This window comes from Apis mellifera, linkage group LG9, assembly GCF_003254395.2.
Source record: "Apis mellifera strain DH4 linkage group LG9, Amel_HAv3.1, whole genome shotgun sequence".
In the NCBI taxonomy this organism is placed as follows: domain Eukaryota; kingdom Metazoa; phylum Arthropoda; class Insecta; order Hymenoptera; family Apidae; genus Apis; species Apis mellifera.
In genome coordinates, this window is record NC_037646.1 from 9,231,669 (window position 1) to 9,247,009 (window position 15,341).

General features: G+C 43.3%; 1 protein-coding gene across 4 annotated transcripts in view; it reads left to right on the forward strand.

Annotated features, from left to right (window-relative positions):
• The window catches only part of NLG-4 (neuroligin 4), a 284,789-nt gene that overhangs the window by 51,238 nt on the left and 218,210 nt on the right, over nucleotides 1-15,341 (forward strand). For 3 of the 4 annotated variants that reach the window (XM_006561556.3, XM_006561555.3, XM_016913840.2), the window contains exons 2-3: nucleotides 12,208-12,627; nucleotides 14,597-15,050. In XM_006561556.3, coding sequence (XP_006561619.1) covers nucleotides 14,803-15,050 — 248 coding nt within the window. In that variant the 5' untranslated portion in view covers nucleotides 12,208-12,627; nucleotides 14,597-14,802. 4 annotated transcript variants of the gene reach the window in all.

Genomic DNA, 15,341 nt, shown 5'->3' on the forward strand with positions numbered 1-15,341 from the left:
GATGGAAGTTAATTCGAAGTAATTACCGCCCTGCTAACGATCAATTAAGCGCATCTGGGATAGATCCCGATAATGCAGCGAGGCGACTATGGTAGCTGAAGCCTGTTACGATTAAAACCATTTCCGGCAAAAAGCGCAGGCTCGCGCGTGCCGAGGAAAATTGCCGTGCCGTGGAATAATGGAATTAATCTGATTCGCAATCGAATCCGGATAAGGCGAATCGGGTTATAGTTTCTGCAATACACTTCACTCGAATACTAAATTCCTGCTAAATAACGAATATTAATGATCCTCTCAAGAATTTAGCCATTAATATATGTATAAATAAATAAATAAATAAAGGAAGAGGATGAAAATGAAGAGAATCTAAAAAGATTTAGATTATCGTCGAGGAGATATCGAAACTGATGGGATTATTAAAAGAGCGCAGTTCTTATAAAATATTAAAATATCTTATTTATATTTATTTCAAGCTTTCCACTTCTTCCTTTCGAGTAAAAAAGATAGAACTTTGCGAAAATTCTTGGAAGCGCTTTAATTTATCTCAAGAAGAAGAGCAGGTAGAAAATTGTAAAACTTTGAACGCGAAAAAGTGAAAGTTGTTTCACGGAAAAGTATGAACGTAAGCGTTTGTTTCGTGCATCGGTGGACGACTGAAACAGTGGAACTATAGTCTATCCCGTAATAACCGAGTGGCCAACCTGGACGGGCAAACTTTCTGCCTCATTAGGGGAAATATAGGCGTGCTTGCGTGTCTGCAGTCTTTTTCTTACGTCCAAAATGGAGAAAGTTCGCGAGAGTCACGTACTCGCGAGAAAGCCTGCTCCTAAGGGAACAACTATCTCGAAAGACCAGGGAAGAACCTTGACGTTTTTACTTTTCACGAAGAGATTCATTGATTATTATTTCGACTCTACTGTTGGATATTCAATTACGATAAAATTAATTAAAAAAGAAAAAAAAAAGAACTTCGTATCACAGTTTCGCGAATACTCGAAATAATCATCGTTGAAGAAAAATATCAAGTCTTTGCTCATTCGCTATTCTAATAAAAAAAAGAAGAAGAAATAGAGTCGTTCTCGATATATTTATTTATTTATTTATTTATTTTCAATTTCAAAATAGTTATTATATAAATAGTGGAACGATAGACACGTGATTCCAATTAGAAAGAAATTAATTGGTTTCACGGAAGGGACATAAAAATTTCGGAAAGCAATTATAGGTGTAGCAGTAGTGAGCAACATTGGGAATAATAACCGTTGTTTGCAAATCAATATGTTATCGCGTAAACTGTTATTGCACGATATAGGTATTGACATTGAATACGGTAAATACGGTTTTATGTGATTATTAAACCTTGAATAATATTGATTTATAGAGATTTGCTTATACGGATCGCCCGTGACGATTATATACAGACCGGCTTCATAAATTCAACGTCTCGAGGGATGAAACTACTCCTGATAAATGAAACGTTTGCCTAGCGCGAATATTTTCTAATTATACTGCGTGTAATAAAGTGTGTCAAGCAAACACTGTGCTCGCGCTGTGCTGACGACGGTAGCACAAGACGGCCGAGAAAATGAAATAAGAATAAAAGTCTCTTGCGTAACACGCAAGCTTCAATTAACCGAAAACGCAAACCGTGTCGAAGGCGAAACACTTGCACGGGGATAAGGATCCTTTATTGGGCGAACAACCTCCGCTTCGATTTTAATTAAAACGACCTTTGTCGTTCCCTACGAACATCGAGGGCAAATATTACATATTTATAATCCGAATAAACCAAATCACGATACGCGAATCATAAAATCACGCTTCTAAAAACACATGTATAAATATCCTGTGCCTAATAAATCGTCCATTTATTCGATCGAATACGAAGTTAACACTTCAGAAAAGCGTTCTCATTAATTTAGAGTAGTTGGAAACTGATCAACACGTGGACGAAGCTGATTAATCCCGATTAAAACTGATCTCGACTCGAGATCCGAAAAGATCCAGCCATTCACGACCCCCTACGTCGAATTCGCGACGTCCATCGAGGAGAATTGGCGGGGGGTTAACAATGGGTCGGGGTGGATTATTAATAGTTGGCCAGGCTGTTGTTTCTCGGCTGGGTGTTCACCGGTAAATAATGGGCGGCGTTTCGGTATGGCGATGAGATGCGCTCGTTGGAACGTGTGCGCCCTCTAGCGCGTTAAGAATGGCCGGTGGACGGCCTAGGGGAGAGAGGAAATGGAGGGGGAGAGTTGTTTAATTAATCACGCGATTTATTACATTTCTCCGTGATTTTTCGTAACGGCCTTTTGTTCGAGACAAAGCGGCCACCCCGCCCGTGTTCTTTGTCCATGTCTCTCCCCCTCTCTTTCTCTCTCTCTCTCTTTGGTCGAGCACGAGGCTCAAAAACAAAGCGAAAAGGAACAACCACCGCGGCTCGACTTAATTAGATGCTTGGTACAGAACGCCGGGTGATTTTTCTTGGTTTAAATTAAACGCGCGCCCGCCAAATACATCCCCGCATTTCCGTCCCATTACGAGCCATTTTAATTAATGTTTCGACAATCTGACCCGTTCGGCTACTTTCCATTCCCCGTCCCGTTTCTGTTATCCTTCCGTTGCCACGAGGCACGAAGCGATAGAAGCTGCCATCAGAGATATCCTCTCTTTTCTTTAAGGGAGGGGGGATGTCATTGTTGAAGATTAATCGAGTTCTTAAAAAGATTCTCATGTGTTAGAGTCAAAGAGTTAAAGTTAAAGTATTCCATGGAAGAAATTTTGCATCAATCACGCAAATATATTGGACACGAATAGTTGATATTCTATTGTCTTATGACACGATTTCTCGATTGGTATTCCAGTTACAAATTAATGTAATCGAACGTAAATTCGGATGAAAGTAAAGAAAAAGTGCGTTTCTTCTCAAACACACAAAAATCTACTTCGATTTATTAGATATTAATAAAAAAAATTCTGATTGATAAGACGAAATGATCGAATATTCGCGTATGTTAATTTAAAAGGGATTGGAGACGTTCATTGTTTCGGTTAGCAGTACAACAATCGCGTAAAAAACTAAATATCCCGTCAGAACAGCGTGCAAATACTCGAATAATAAATTACGCCAAGGAATGAAGACGTAGGAAGAAACAAAGGATCGAGATAAAACCGTAACGATACGCTAGACACTTTCCGTTCTAATTTCGAGAAGATGAGAACTCGTTTATGTTATATATATCACTGCTCGAGAAATTTAATCGTTGCAACACATAGCCAACTATATCATCATCGAATCCTTGGAAATAGAGAAATTCTTCCAACGATGAAACGAGATAAAAGCGACTCGAGTTCGTCGTAAAAGGTTGCTCTCTCCCCTCCTCTACTTATTGTCCCTTAACGCCCCAACTGGGATTATCGCGAGAAGTTAATCCCGTCCTCGTCGTCGACGAAGCGTTGATCCCGTTTCCGGCGCGGAATATCGGTTCGCGGTTCGAGGAAAAGCGAGGCGACGCAGTTGGACGCATCTGTTGCAGAAACTACGGCATCCAGTGACCATAACCGCACGAAGCAACGAGCCACGGTGAAACCGTTTCCTTCCATTCCAGCTGGAGACACCGATTTCAGCTTGGCCCCTGGCATTTTTTCGCGAGCACACGTTGCAACCAACCCCGAGTGGCGACGATCCCATTTCGAGCGCGTTTCCCCCTCATCGTGGGGGGAGGGAGATGTGCGGACAACCGAGATCCTTGGGATAGGGTGGAAATAACAACCGAAGTGGAAATAAGGAAAAGCGTGTTCCACGTAAACGATGCGGAGACAATTTTTTCGGAATCGAAAGTTTCTTTCGACGCATAGATTGGTTGGAAAAATTATATTTCGATACACCATTTTCGGTAGAAGTGGGTATATTAAATAGATAATACGTACATTTCCGATTAAACTGTGTTGATATACTGTTAATATTGTCTGTGTGGAGCAATCGATTCATCACTTAATATACATATATATATATACGTACATATATCTGATCCATCTATCGTGGAATCGCAGGATATGGATTAATTATCTATTACGGCCATTGAAGTTGCCACCAATTGTGATTAAACTTTGATCCAAGTTATATCGATGAACATAATAGAAACTCAAGTTTACGATATATTCTCTTTATTATTATTCTGTTTACTTTTCATTCGTTTCATTGATGGAACAAATTGGGAAAAATTTGCCAGAGCTGATTATCGCGTCGGAAATACCAGCGTAGAGCGGCCCGTTTCTCTCGGTTCGTTTCCCCTTGGCGCGGGATACTCGGGCCGAGGTTTACCTTCTTATGAGAAGAAACGGGGCCGCATAATTTTCCATTAGCCGGAACATTCGCGAAAATCAACACCGGCGAAATGAATTTAAGAACGGGGAGTCCGTTGCGGTCCATCGGGGGATAAAACCCGTTGCTCGACCTTAAATTAAGACACCTCAAATATTAACCTCCCCTCCTCGAATCCTTCCTCTCCAATCTTTTTTTTTCTTTTTTTTTTTACGACAAACCGTCTTACACCCACCCCGTGGACGCTCATTCTCCATTTTCAACGCGGTCCACAAAACGGATTCAACGGCCGAGGAATATTCTCCGCAATTTTTTCCAATTCCCGGGATCGAGGCGACAATTTAATTCGAGGGGGCAAATTTCAAGAAGAGTGGTGGCCGCCCTTCTCCAACGCGGGTCCCGTGACGGCAATCGAGACGACATTACTTAGTCGCGGAAACGAGAATGGCAGGCCTCCCCTCCCACCCTATGGACGCCAGATTTTCCACGGGTAGACGCCTTCTACCCCTCCACCCTCCCCTCGTAACGTGCCGACAAATCCAATTCGCGGAACAATAACGACGAACTTTCGAGCCGTCGTCGGGAGGTGTCCGGCCACCACCTAGTTCTCCCCCTTTCCGGGAACTACTGCTCGAAATGGATACGCCAGGGTTATTGCTCAACCGAGAATATTATCTTTCCTCCACATTCTTACGTTCTCTCCGCCTCGTCCCCCTTTCCTTACAATCTCTCGTTCGTTGCACCTCATCTATTTCCTCGTTCGGTGAAACTCTGTCTTTCACGGAGGGAGAAAGAGAGAGAGAAAGAGAGAGTGAAACGAAAAGGGATGCATATCGGATCCCGAGGATCGGATTTCTTTTTTTTTTTTTTTTTTGCTTCGAAAACTCGCATTTTCCAAGAATCGATCGAGATTGGGTGAAAGTAATGTCGGTTGGTGGAATGGATATTTGTCGGGATTTTTTATGCCGTTCCTCTTATGCGATATTTTTTTTATTTTTTTATTATTATTATTATTATTCTTTTTTTTCGGCGGATATTTTATATTGGTTTCCACGTGTCGACGATGGCGAAAATTGAAATTCCGCAGTGACGAGAAACTCGGCCGTCCGTCAGAACGGTTCTATTTATTCGGCTGGCCGTGAAAAATGTCCAGCTGGCCCTTCCACGCGTTTAATCCGACCCGGCCCAATTAAACTGTCGGCCGAAATTAATCTGCCACTTGTTTGCTATCCTGTCATCGTCTCTTCTTCTGTGACGCTTGACGTACGCTATTCTCGATGTTTTGTTGTTGTTGTACGCCCTCCCTTCGCTCCCCCTCCTCCTCCTCCTCCCGTTCCATCGTGTAAAAAATGGCTTCGAAAGATTTCAACGCGTACCTGTTGACGTGTATCTCGCGATGATGGTTCAAGATAAAAAAGAAAAAAAACGAAACAAATAAAAAAAAAACGATTGGATAGATGCGTGGATAACGGTATTATCCAATGTGTTCGATGGGTGGTGATGGTGGTTAGGCTCGCATGATAAACGGTGTCGAAGGCTTTTGATTAGCAAAACTGGGTCGATATCAATCATCGTTACTCCATTGACGTTTACCTGCAATGTTCTTGGATTTCGAGGCTCGTAGGTACTTGGAAGTTTGGGCGTCGTTCATTTATCGGATTGCACGCTAATTGAGTTCGACCAAGTTATTACAACGGTGTCGCTGCGAATGCGTGCGAATATACGTGTGACCGTTATCCGTGGAATAATTTAAAATTAATTGCACCCTTTCCAAATCCTCGTTTATATATTTTCCCTTCGTTAATCACTTACCTCGAACGTGAGTCACGTAATTTTGCCAAGTGGCAATCATAGTGGTATCTTCACGATTAGATATTCTTCACGAATATTCGTTAATTTCTTAATTTTCAAAATTCCTCGATGATTCGGATAATTAAAGAATTGATGCGTCGATCGATTCACTGTTTCGTTACGTAAAAATCCCGTGGAACGATACGATACGCTCGCTATTTTTCGCCAATTATTGCGATAATTCGGCAACGTAACTAAAAACTTGGATAAGGATAAAGGATTGTCCGAAAAAGATTGCGCCAATTAACGATAACGAGATAAATGAATGACAGGACGCGTTCGTTACATCCCCGAATAAAGTTTCGCGCTGACGCGAAATTTTACACCGATCCTCTGCATGCTGATAAGTCGCTCATCAGCCGAAGAACGGCTGTCAGACGCTTTCGCGCGAACGAGGGGTCAATTATTTTGCAAGAGCGGGCTGATTAGGAAAAAAAGGAGAGGTTCATCGACCGCCCATCAAGTATACGGGCCACGTGCCGTCATTTATTCTCACGTTTGATCGTTGATCGATCGACTGGATGCACGTCGATGCGAGGGGAAAATTCTTTTTTCCCCGTATAATTAAATAAAAATTCTTCTTCTATCTTCGTCGAATCAAAAGTTTGACGCATTCAAACGAGCGAGCCACGCAATTTGCAATTGAATTTGTCTTTCGATCTTCGAGTCTTTAATGTCGTGGAAAAATTACGAAAAAGAATTTTAAATTTATCTGAAACTGTAATAAGAGGAATTGGATCAAAGCATCGATTATCTCGCGATTAAAGAACGAACAATTTCTCTTGATTGGAAAAATCGAAGATCCTGTGCAACCAATTACCTCATCTTTCCATCCCAAAGAAAATTGTTTAATTAGTGGCATTGTCTAGGTAATAGGGGCGGATTTGTAAGTCTAAACATTGCTTCTCCGCTCGAGGCTCGCTCTGGTCGGTTGTCAAAGGGTTGGCAAATTGCGTTTCCAAGCTCGTGTAAACTTGCATGGGCCTATCGTGCTCATCGAACGCGAAAAGTCTGCCTACGAACGCGAAATTTTGGCAAATGCGATTAGAAATTTAGGAAATTTTGCAGGATATCGATCAATCTTGCGCGAATTAATCTAGCCGAAGATCGATCGATTTGTCCAGGGAAAAGAGCCGTTTCAATTTTCGTTTAAGATAATTCCGGTTTAAATTTTATATTACGTGGGTGTTTTGATATCCTCGATATCGACGTGTTCGTTAACGTGCCCTTTAATTTCTAGTTTATGGTCTTTAATCTTTACTCTTTTCCCTTTGTACTTTCCAACCTTTGTACCTTCCCCCTTTTTTACAGTTGAACTTGTTTTATCCGTTTTATAGTTGTTTGCATAGTTGGGTAACTGTTTTTTCTCCAGAGTTTCCTCTAGTTTTCAGTTTTTCCTACTTTTACCATTTTTTTTTCTTTTACGCTCTTTTGTCAAGTTACCTTTTTTTCCTTTTTACATATATTACATTATTCTCCCGTATTTTTGAGAATTTTTTTTTTCTTTATTCATTTACAAGTTTCTTTTATACTCCTTTCTTTTATCTTTCTAATATCTCAAAGAAAAATATTAGGGTTTTTCTTCTTTTCCTTTAAACTTCCCTATCCTCTGAGATTTTCTCCCCCTCCCCCCTTCATTTCAAAGTTTCTCTGTATTTTTCCATAAAAATAGGAAGGATAGTTCCCTTCCGGGTGAACGAACAATTTGTCAATGCGTCTATCAAGGAAGATTTCACGCAATCTGGTTGAATTCAAGAAGAGAAAGAGAGAGAGAGAGAGAGAGCTCTCTTACAAAAGTTTTCCAATTAAATTTTCAGCGTGGCACAGAGCAACGTGCACCCCCTCCTCCCCATTTGCGAAAAACCGAAGATAATATCGATCCGTTTCCGAATCGCGGATGAAACTCGGACATCGCGGATGATAGATGATCATTCGCCAATTTTTCTCCGCTTATTAGAATACTTCCGTGAATCGGCCAATATCGAATTTTATCTTTTACAAGGTCCCCTCCATTAACACGCCACGGAATTTTCACGTTCTTTGAATACAGGTTATTCGGCGATGCGCCGCGAATATTGCTCGTCCGAAATGGCTCTGATTGATTCAAGGGTGAAATTGAAAATCGATTTATCGTTTAAGGGTTAATTTACGGCAGCACATGCTTGTATGGGAACGACCCATAGCCGGCGTCGAGCCATTTATCGACTCGTACTACTCGCACACTTGACCAACACGGTACACGGATATTATTTCTACCATTAAATAATTATCTCCTAATTATTAATTCACGATACGCGATTCACGCTTGTCCAAATTTTCTTTTTTCTCTTCTTCTGGAATTTTTCATCCCCGTTCGATTCAAAAAAGACAAAAAAAAAGAAAATAATTTGGAGAATTAATCATCACGAATTAATCATCTCTAACGAAGTGATTCTCTGACTCATCGTCGCACGCTCGAAGAATCAAATCCTGTTTATCCGAATCTGAATCCGTGATCAGCAGAGCGGAAGAAGCGGCGGGCGCGAAAAAGAAAACGAATAGAATGGAAGGATTCCATTCAGGATTCGATTGTTACGCGATGCAGAGAATATCGATTCGGTGTCGGCTGTTCGGACGATTTTTCGGACGGCGGAAAGAAAGCGGAGAAAACTCTATTCCATGGGGGGTATGACGTGATCGACGTAGACGGCTCGAGGGTGGGGGGCGGGGCGGCATTGTTCGGATTCGTCGTTACGCGGCGTAGTTTCGAAACTCGACTCTTTCGACGCGTCGACACTCACACGTTCGCAATCTCGCCACAGAACACGGGATAAGAAGTCGACGGTAGCTGAGATTTTCCGACACCGAGTGTTGGGAAAAGTCCAAAAGAATGCAATACGAATGCGATCCTCCTCTCGATGAAACTATATTCTTTTTTTAGATCGATAAACGGACCAATTTTTGATTCGTTTCAATGTGATGACTTTATATCAAAGAAGTATACCTTTTGCAGTGAATATGCACTTTGTGGTTTGGTAAACGCGATACAAGAGACACGAATATTTTGAGATAAATTTTAAAGGTTAGAGAAATGATAAGAAATAAGATTTTTTTTTATGTGCTGCAATCTGGATTTTATTTTGTTTTTCGCAATATTTACCTTGCAATTTGTTCGCAAGTATAGTTTGTTAAAATTTCTCAACAGTGGGCGTTGATGGAAACAGCTAAACCGAGCGAAATAGCGACGCGAAATTGACAGTGTGACAAACAGCCACGCCGAGAAGGTGAGGATCTTTCGTTGTGGCGATATATTTTTTTTTTAAATCGATCTGTTGGCGCGTTGAAAAATAGTGGTTGCGATTTTCCCACAACGCGAAGAAGACTAGACTATACGCAATTTGTGGCCATATTTCGTGTACGAAATAAGACGAAATTGGTTATCTGGCATTTATCGGGATAAAAGATAGCTTTTTTCAGGCTTTCCCAAAAATCTCGAAGTATTCGTTCAATCACTGAACGGAACTGTGAAAAAAAGTCGACCATTTCGATAATAAATTAATTAATTAATTATAGCCTCGAATGAAGCTTAGCTTTATTTTAAGCATCGTGGAATTACGATAGCTGTATAGTCGATGTCGATGTCACAGTGGAATAAACATGTACGTAGACGGACAATGATGGATGGCTCCCCCGGTGAAAGCATCCAGGATAGAGACGGTCAAACGTCGTCCGATGACTGGAAAAAAATATTTATCCTATGATCGAGTATCCTATGACGAGGATAAAAAAAAACTAGGAGAATGATGGAAGCATTTGAGTATTCACGGTGCTTCTTTTTTTTTATAATTCCCGATAAAAAGCTCTACTCCTGCTAGGCCGAGTAGAGCATAACAAGAACGGATTATTCGTTAACAAAAGACGATAATATCCAAGGAGAAAATTCGTCGTACGATGAAATGTGGTGGAAGGGCAAGTAGTGTTGGCAAGACGAGTAGTGGAAGGCAAGGAAGCACACAATGACTAGAGAAGTAGAGCAGGGTAATTATGGTACGGACAAGTGGCAAAGACCAGTCATTTAGTTTAGACAAGCGTTATACTCGTCGTGCAACGTATCCTCTCCAGCGCCGAGGATTTTGTCAATTTTACGAGTTGCGCGCACTTACTACGCGGAAGCCCACTCTTCCGTCAGAGGTGTATTCAGAAATATTCCGAAGACAGGAGAGAGGTCGAAATTACCTTGAAAATCCGATGTAGCTCGGTATATATACATCGAAGCTAAGCAGCTACGTTAGCAATACAGCTCGGGGCGGATCGGTCGGACTTGGCCTTATTCGACTATCGTCCGGACAACGTTGCCTCTTCCTAGAAACAATTATTACTACTTGGTAAACTCAAATAGTCTAGCGGCCACAGGTATTAGTTAGTAAGCTCTATTAACCATACACACATATATATATACATATAATGCGCAGCTGTGCAGTCATGTGCATGCCAGAGCAGAGCAGAGAGGAAACGCAACTCGCGTGACAACGTAGCACGTAGCGTCTCGTGATGCGTTTCGACGCTTGGCATGCGAACGAGTGGACTACAATGCGGTTGGATTATCCTTGCGCTTGGAATAATCAACCGTCTAATGGAGTGTGGCGCGGTTAATGAGCTACCTACCTGCTCGTGCTGCTATCTATGTGGTCGTTCTCCACCACGCGCGATCACTTCCCTTTCCTCCTCCCCTCTTCTTCATCACCTTTTAAAAATACCCAGATTGGTTTCATCTCGTTCGACGATGCAAAACGTGTTTTAATTTTCTTCGAAAAAAAAAAATCCAAGTATCTTTCGAATTCTTAATAAACGTCAAGACTTTCGATAACAGACAAGACTGTAATATCGCCGTGTTCGATTCGAGGTTTCATCTCCTCGTGTATCTCTGTGCGCAGGCAGAGAGGCGTACAATTACGGTTGCAAGAGCGGCCTCCGCCATTTGCCCTCGGCGACCCCCGATAATATCCGCGTCTCGGAGCCACTTATTGGGTAGTTGTCTAATCGACTGTGGATCCAGGTATAGGTATATAGCAGCGGTGGTGCCACCTCCACCCCCTCGATTAGTCTGTTTAACGGCGTTAATTGAACGCGAAACTGCGCCCCGTTGTCGAGCAACGCGTTGTTCTTCCATTCTTCCCACCCTCAGCCCTCGCGGCGTGGAAAACGAAGGCGAAAACGTGGGAACAGAGGGTGATGGAAACAATGGAAGGAGGTCGGGGTCCGTTCGGGGCTCGAGTCGATCCGAGTTTTACCTTGGTCCGCCTAGCGGTGAAGGTTATGCCGAAATTGAGCCGAGCCGATTCAATCGCAAGAATGGCAATTCGGGGGAATATTAAACCGGGCTAATTGGAACGATCGAGTGACCCAGTTTCGTCGAAAAAAGGAATGCTTTGACGTGTGCGTGAGAGAGAGAGAGAAAGGTAAATTTTCACACGAAAGGAGGACAAAGAGAACGAGTAATTAGAGATTGTTTCGATCAAACTCTTTTCACATCGATTTTTGGTCAATTTGAAGATTGTATCGGATAGTTTCTTCGAGCTCGAGCCTACATCTTGGACATTTTGCATCGAGGTCGAAATAAAGTTGTTTAGACGGAATCTCCGATCCCCTTTCTCGGAAGGTTTCCTATCTAAGATTTCGCTTTTACGAAAAACTCGACCGTATAACTTTATGTATTCGCCTTTTCTAACTATCCAACCAGTCCCAGCGTTTGCTTATCGATTTTGAAGAGGACCGTGCGATCTCGAAACGGGGAGGAGAGAACGTATTCGCCTCTATCTCCTCTGAGAAAGCTCGAGCCGCTTTTATACCGAGTGTATTCTATACACTCGTACCGTGCATTGCTTTTCGTTTCGACGATGGTGCCGCTTTCCCTTCGCTTTGATGGTGTCTACGCGAGACGAAAAAAGGAACGATTATCTATTTTTTTTAATTTCTGACGAGAAAATTTCTCGCGATTTCTCTTCAAATTTCTCCGTCCCTCGTTAATAATTATTTTCCTTTCTCTGTTTCAGAAATTGCCGAGTGCGACGAGAGAAATATTCGCGCCTTCGTCTTCTTCGACGTTTTTGATATCGAAAAATAGGGGAGGAGGGGGGGGGGAGGGGGGAAAGATCAAAGAAATCGCTCAAATTTCGAAGAATCGTGGGGCGAGGGAACGTCGTGGTGTGATAAAAAAAGGAAAAGAAAAAAAAGCGTATAAATGAAATTCCACGTCGCGACGTACCGTTGTTTCCGCGATCCTCATCCGCCTCGAGCGGAGTTGCACGCGTAGAAATCGAGATGGGGTTGAAGAATTAAAAGTATCGGTCGGTACGCGTCTCGCACTTTCAACTCCTTCAAAATGTCCAACGAAGAGTCGCGCGCTTGAGTGCGTAGTGTTGCTGCTGTCCCCCCATCCGGAGGTTAATTAAAGTCGATGATCGAGTCTGATGGTAAGAGTCCCTCGTTAGCGGGAAACTGGGCAAATTTTTCCTTGTCTTCTCTTCCCGATGCCTTTTCTAGCGAAACAACTCGAAACAACTCCGATCCCCAATTAACTATTCAATCATTTAACCGAGCCTTCCGTTCCTGTAACCGCACGAGTGACAATATTAACCGTGCCGGGTGTATCGAGTCGAGTGATCAAGAATTTGCTTTCAAACGCTCTTTCAAATTCGATCCACCGCGAGAAAAACCTATGAAAATAGAAGTTACATCGAGTTGATAAGCGTTGACCTTCTTACTACTACCTTCTTACTTCTCGTACTGAACTATATATATGGAAACGATGATGAAATTCGATGATGCCATTTCCTAGATCCCCCATCGGCTCGTTCCCGGGAACTGGCCGATATCTCGCGGCGTGATCGCGAAAATCTTCCAGATAGACTCCTCTTAGGAGAAGAATTCGGGCGTGACCGATAAGGGTGGGAAGCCGTTTCCCTGGAACGCCTTATCTCCTTCTTCCTGCCGTTCACTGCGGGCCCGCGGATGACGAAGAGCGCGTGATCCAGTTAGACGACCAGCTAACCCTCCCCCATCCTCCTCGTCTTCCTCCTTTCCAGAGACTGATAAGTAGCGATTTCCATAATGGTTCCATGTACGAGTACGTTCGGTCTATCCTCGCCCCGGGCTACTTTCCATTAACTTATCGCCCTCTCTTAGACTCGCTGCCCGATCGATATCGGATTGATTTCCGCTCGATTTCCACCCTTGTTTAATATTCATCGGGAACGAACAGGAATCGAGAACGATGGACGTTTAGAATTAGAAAAGTACGCGGAAAATATCCGCGGGAAGGGAATCGAAATTGTTTCTTTCGCGAAATATTTCTTTCTCTCCCTGTTATCTCGGTGAAATAGTAGCGGGATGGGAAATTGGGACAGCATTACGCGAGCGGGGCAAGAAACAGGATTTAGAAGGGCGAGAAGAAAGATTTCCTTCTTTCGTAATTTTTGTTTCCTTTCGTTTTCCTTCTCTTTTTCCTTCTCCCTTTTTCTGGCTGCCACGCTTCTTTCACTCTCCTCCGCCAATCCATCCCCCGAATCGTTACAGAGTTTCGAGCAAAAGCCATCGATGATTACTTTCACGTCCCTTATCCGACTTCAATTTCGATCTGGCTGTGTTTCCAGTTCAGATATACTCGCCATTTCCATAAAGAATATCCCTCGATTGAACACGCACCAATCACCGTCCCACTTTGTCCCGCAAGAGTCAAAGAGCAATAAAAATTTCCTGCCCGGGATGAGAATTTAAAACCGAATAGAAACCGAAATTCGAGATGGATAGAAGCTTGCCACCATCGAATTAGCTTTTCTCCCCTCCCCCCGGAATCTGGCTGGCAAGATGAGTTTTGTAATTGGAACCACTTTCGAAATCCGACGGCGGCTACTTTGGGATAAAGTAACCCGCGTATTTCGCGATATCGATCGTTTGATTAAATTATCGGTGTACCTTTTCACCGAGTTATTTATCTCGAATACGAATTTCGATATTCAAGCTCCAATCATGGATGAACCAATAATTTTACAATATTGCATAACATTTCTCAATTATCGTATCCTACTATACGATTCTTCGCTTTCGAATTGGAAAGAATATGGCGGGAGAAAATGGCATCGATAAGGGATTCTCTTTAGCGAAACGCAAAATTCCTCGAATTCCTCGCACGAAGAGAGACGATCTCCGATCCTTCCCCTTCTCCTTTCAATCATCGCGCGCGAATTCTTTCCCAAAGCCGAGGAAGAAATCGTAGCGGATCAAAATTCCTTTGTCCTCGAAACCTCGAAGCAGCACGACCTGTCTCTCCTCTCTGATCCAACCGCCGCCAATTATCGCGCGCGTACGATTGACGCGATTCCTCGGGGAGTCGTGGAGGGATCCGGGATTGATGTCTGAAACCGGTTCCTACTGGAATTTCAGGGAAAACCGCAGGCATACGCGGAGGTGGCGCGCAGTTAGCGCTCGAACAGGCCTAAATGAAGAACGATCGTCACGGGGACAGGTGATCGATAGCGATTGCGAGGAGCTGTGCGCGCGCGCGCGCGTGTGTGTGTGTGTCTGTGTGTGCGCGCGCGCGTGGGTGATCGTGGCGGTGGCGCGCGGGGCCAGGGGCGGAGAGGAGCAAGATGGAACTCTTCCTGATTCTCGTCTGTCTGATCGCGCCGCCCACCCTCTCGCTCTCGATCAAGAGCAAGCTGAATCCACGGGTCGTTCAGACGCGTTACGGCGAGGTGCAGGGGGTCGTACGCTCCTTCGAGTACGCCAAGTTCCTCAAGCCGATCGACGTCTACCTCGGGATACCGTACGCGACACCTCCGATAGGGGGCAACAGATTTTCGCCGACCAAGGCGTCCAGCCCTTGGGAAGGAGTCAGGTGAGAACAGAATTATATATATTATTTTTTTTTTTATTTAACGTATCGGTGCTTGGGTTAATGGAATGTTATATTGTCTTCCAAGTCACTGAAAGCTTCGATAATTAATGGATGGAGACGGGGAAGGTACTTGGAATGATGATGATTCAATGAGAAGACGGAATAATTTTCGAACATGGAATATGGATGAATTTCTTTGTAGAAATTCGACCGCGTTGCTCTTTTACACGGAATCACGTCACGAAGCTAGGAATCTCAGCGAGAGAGAAACAACGGTCGAAATAAACCGCA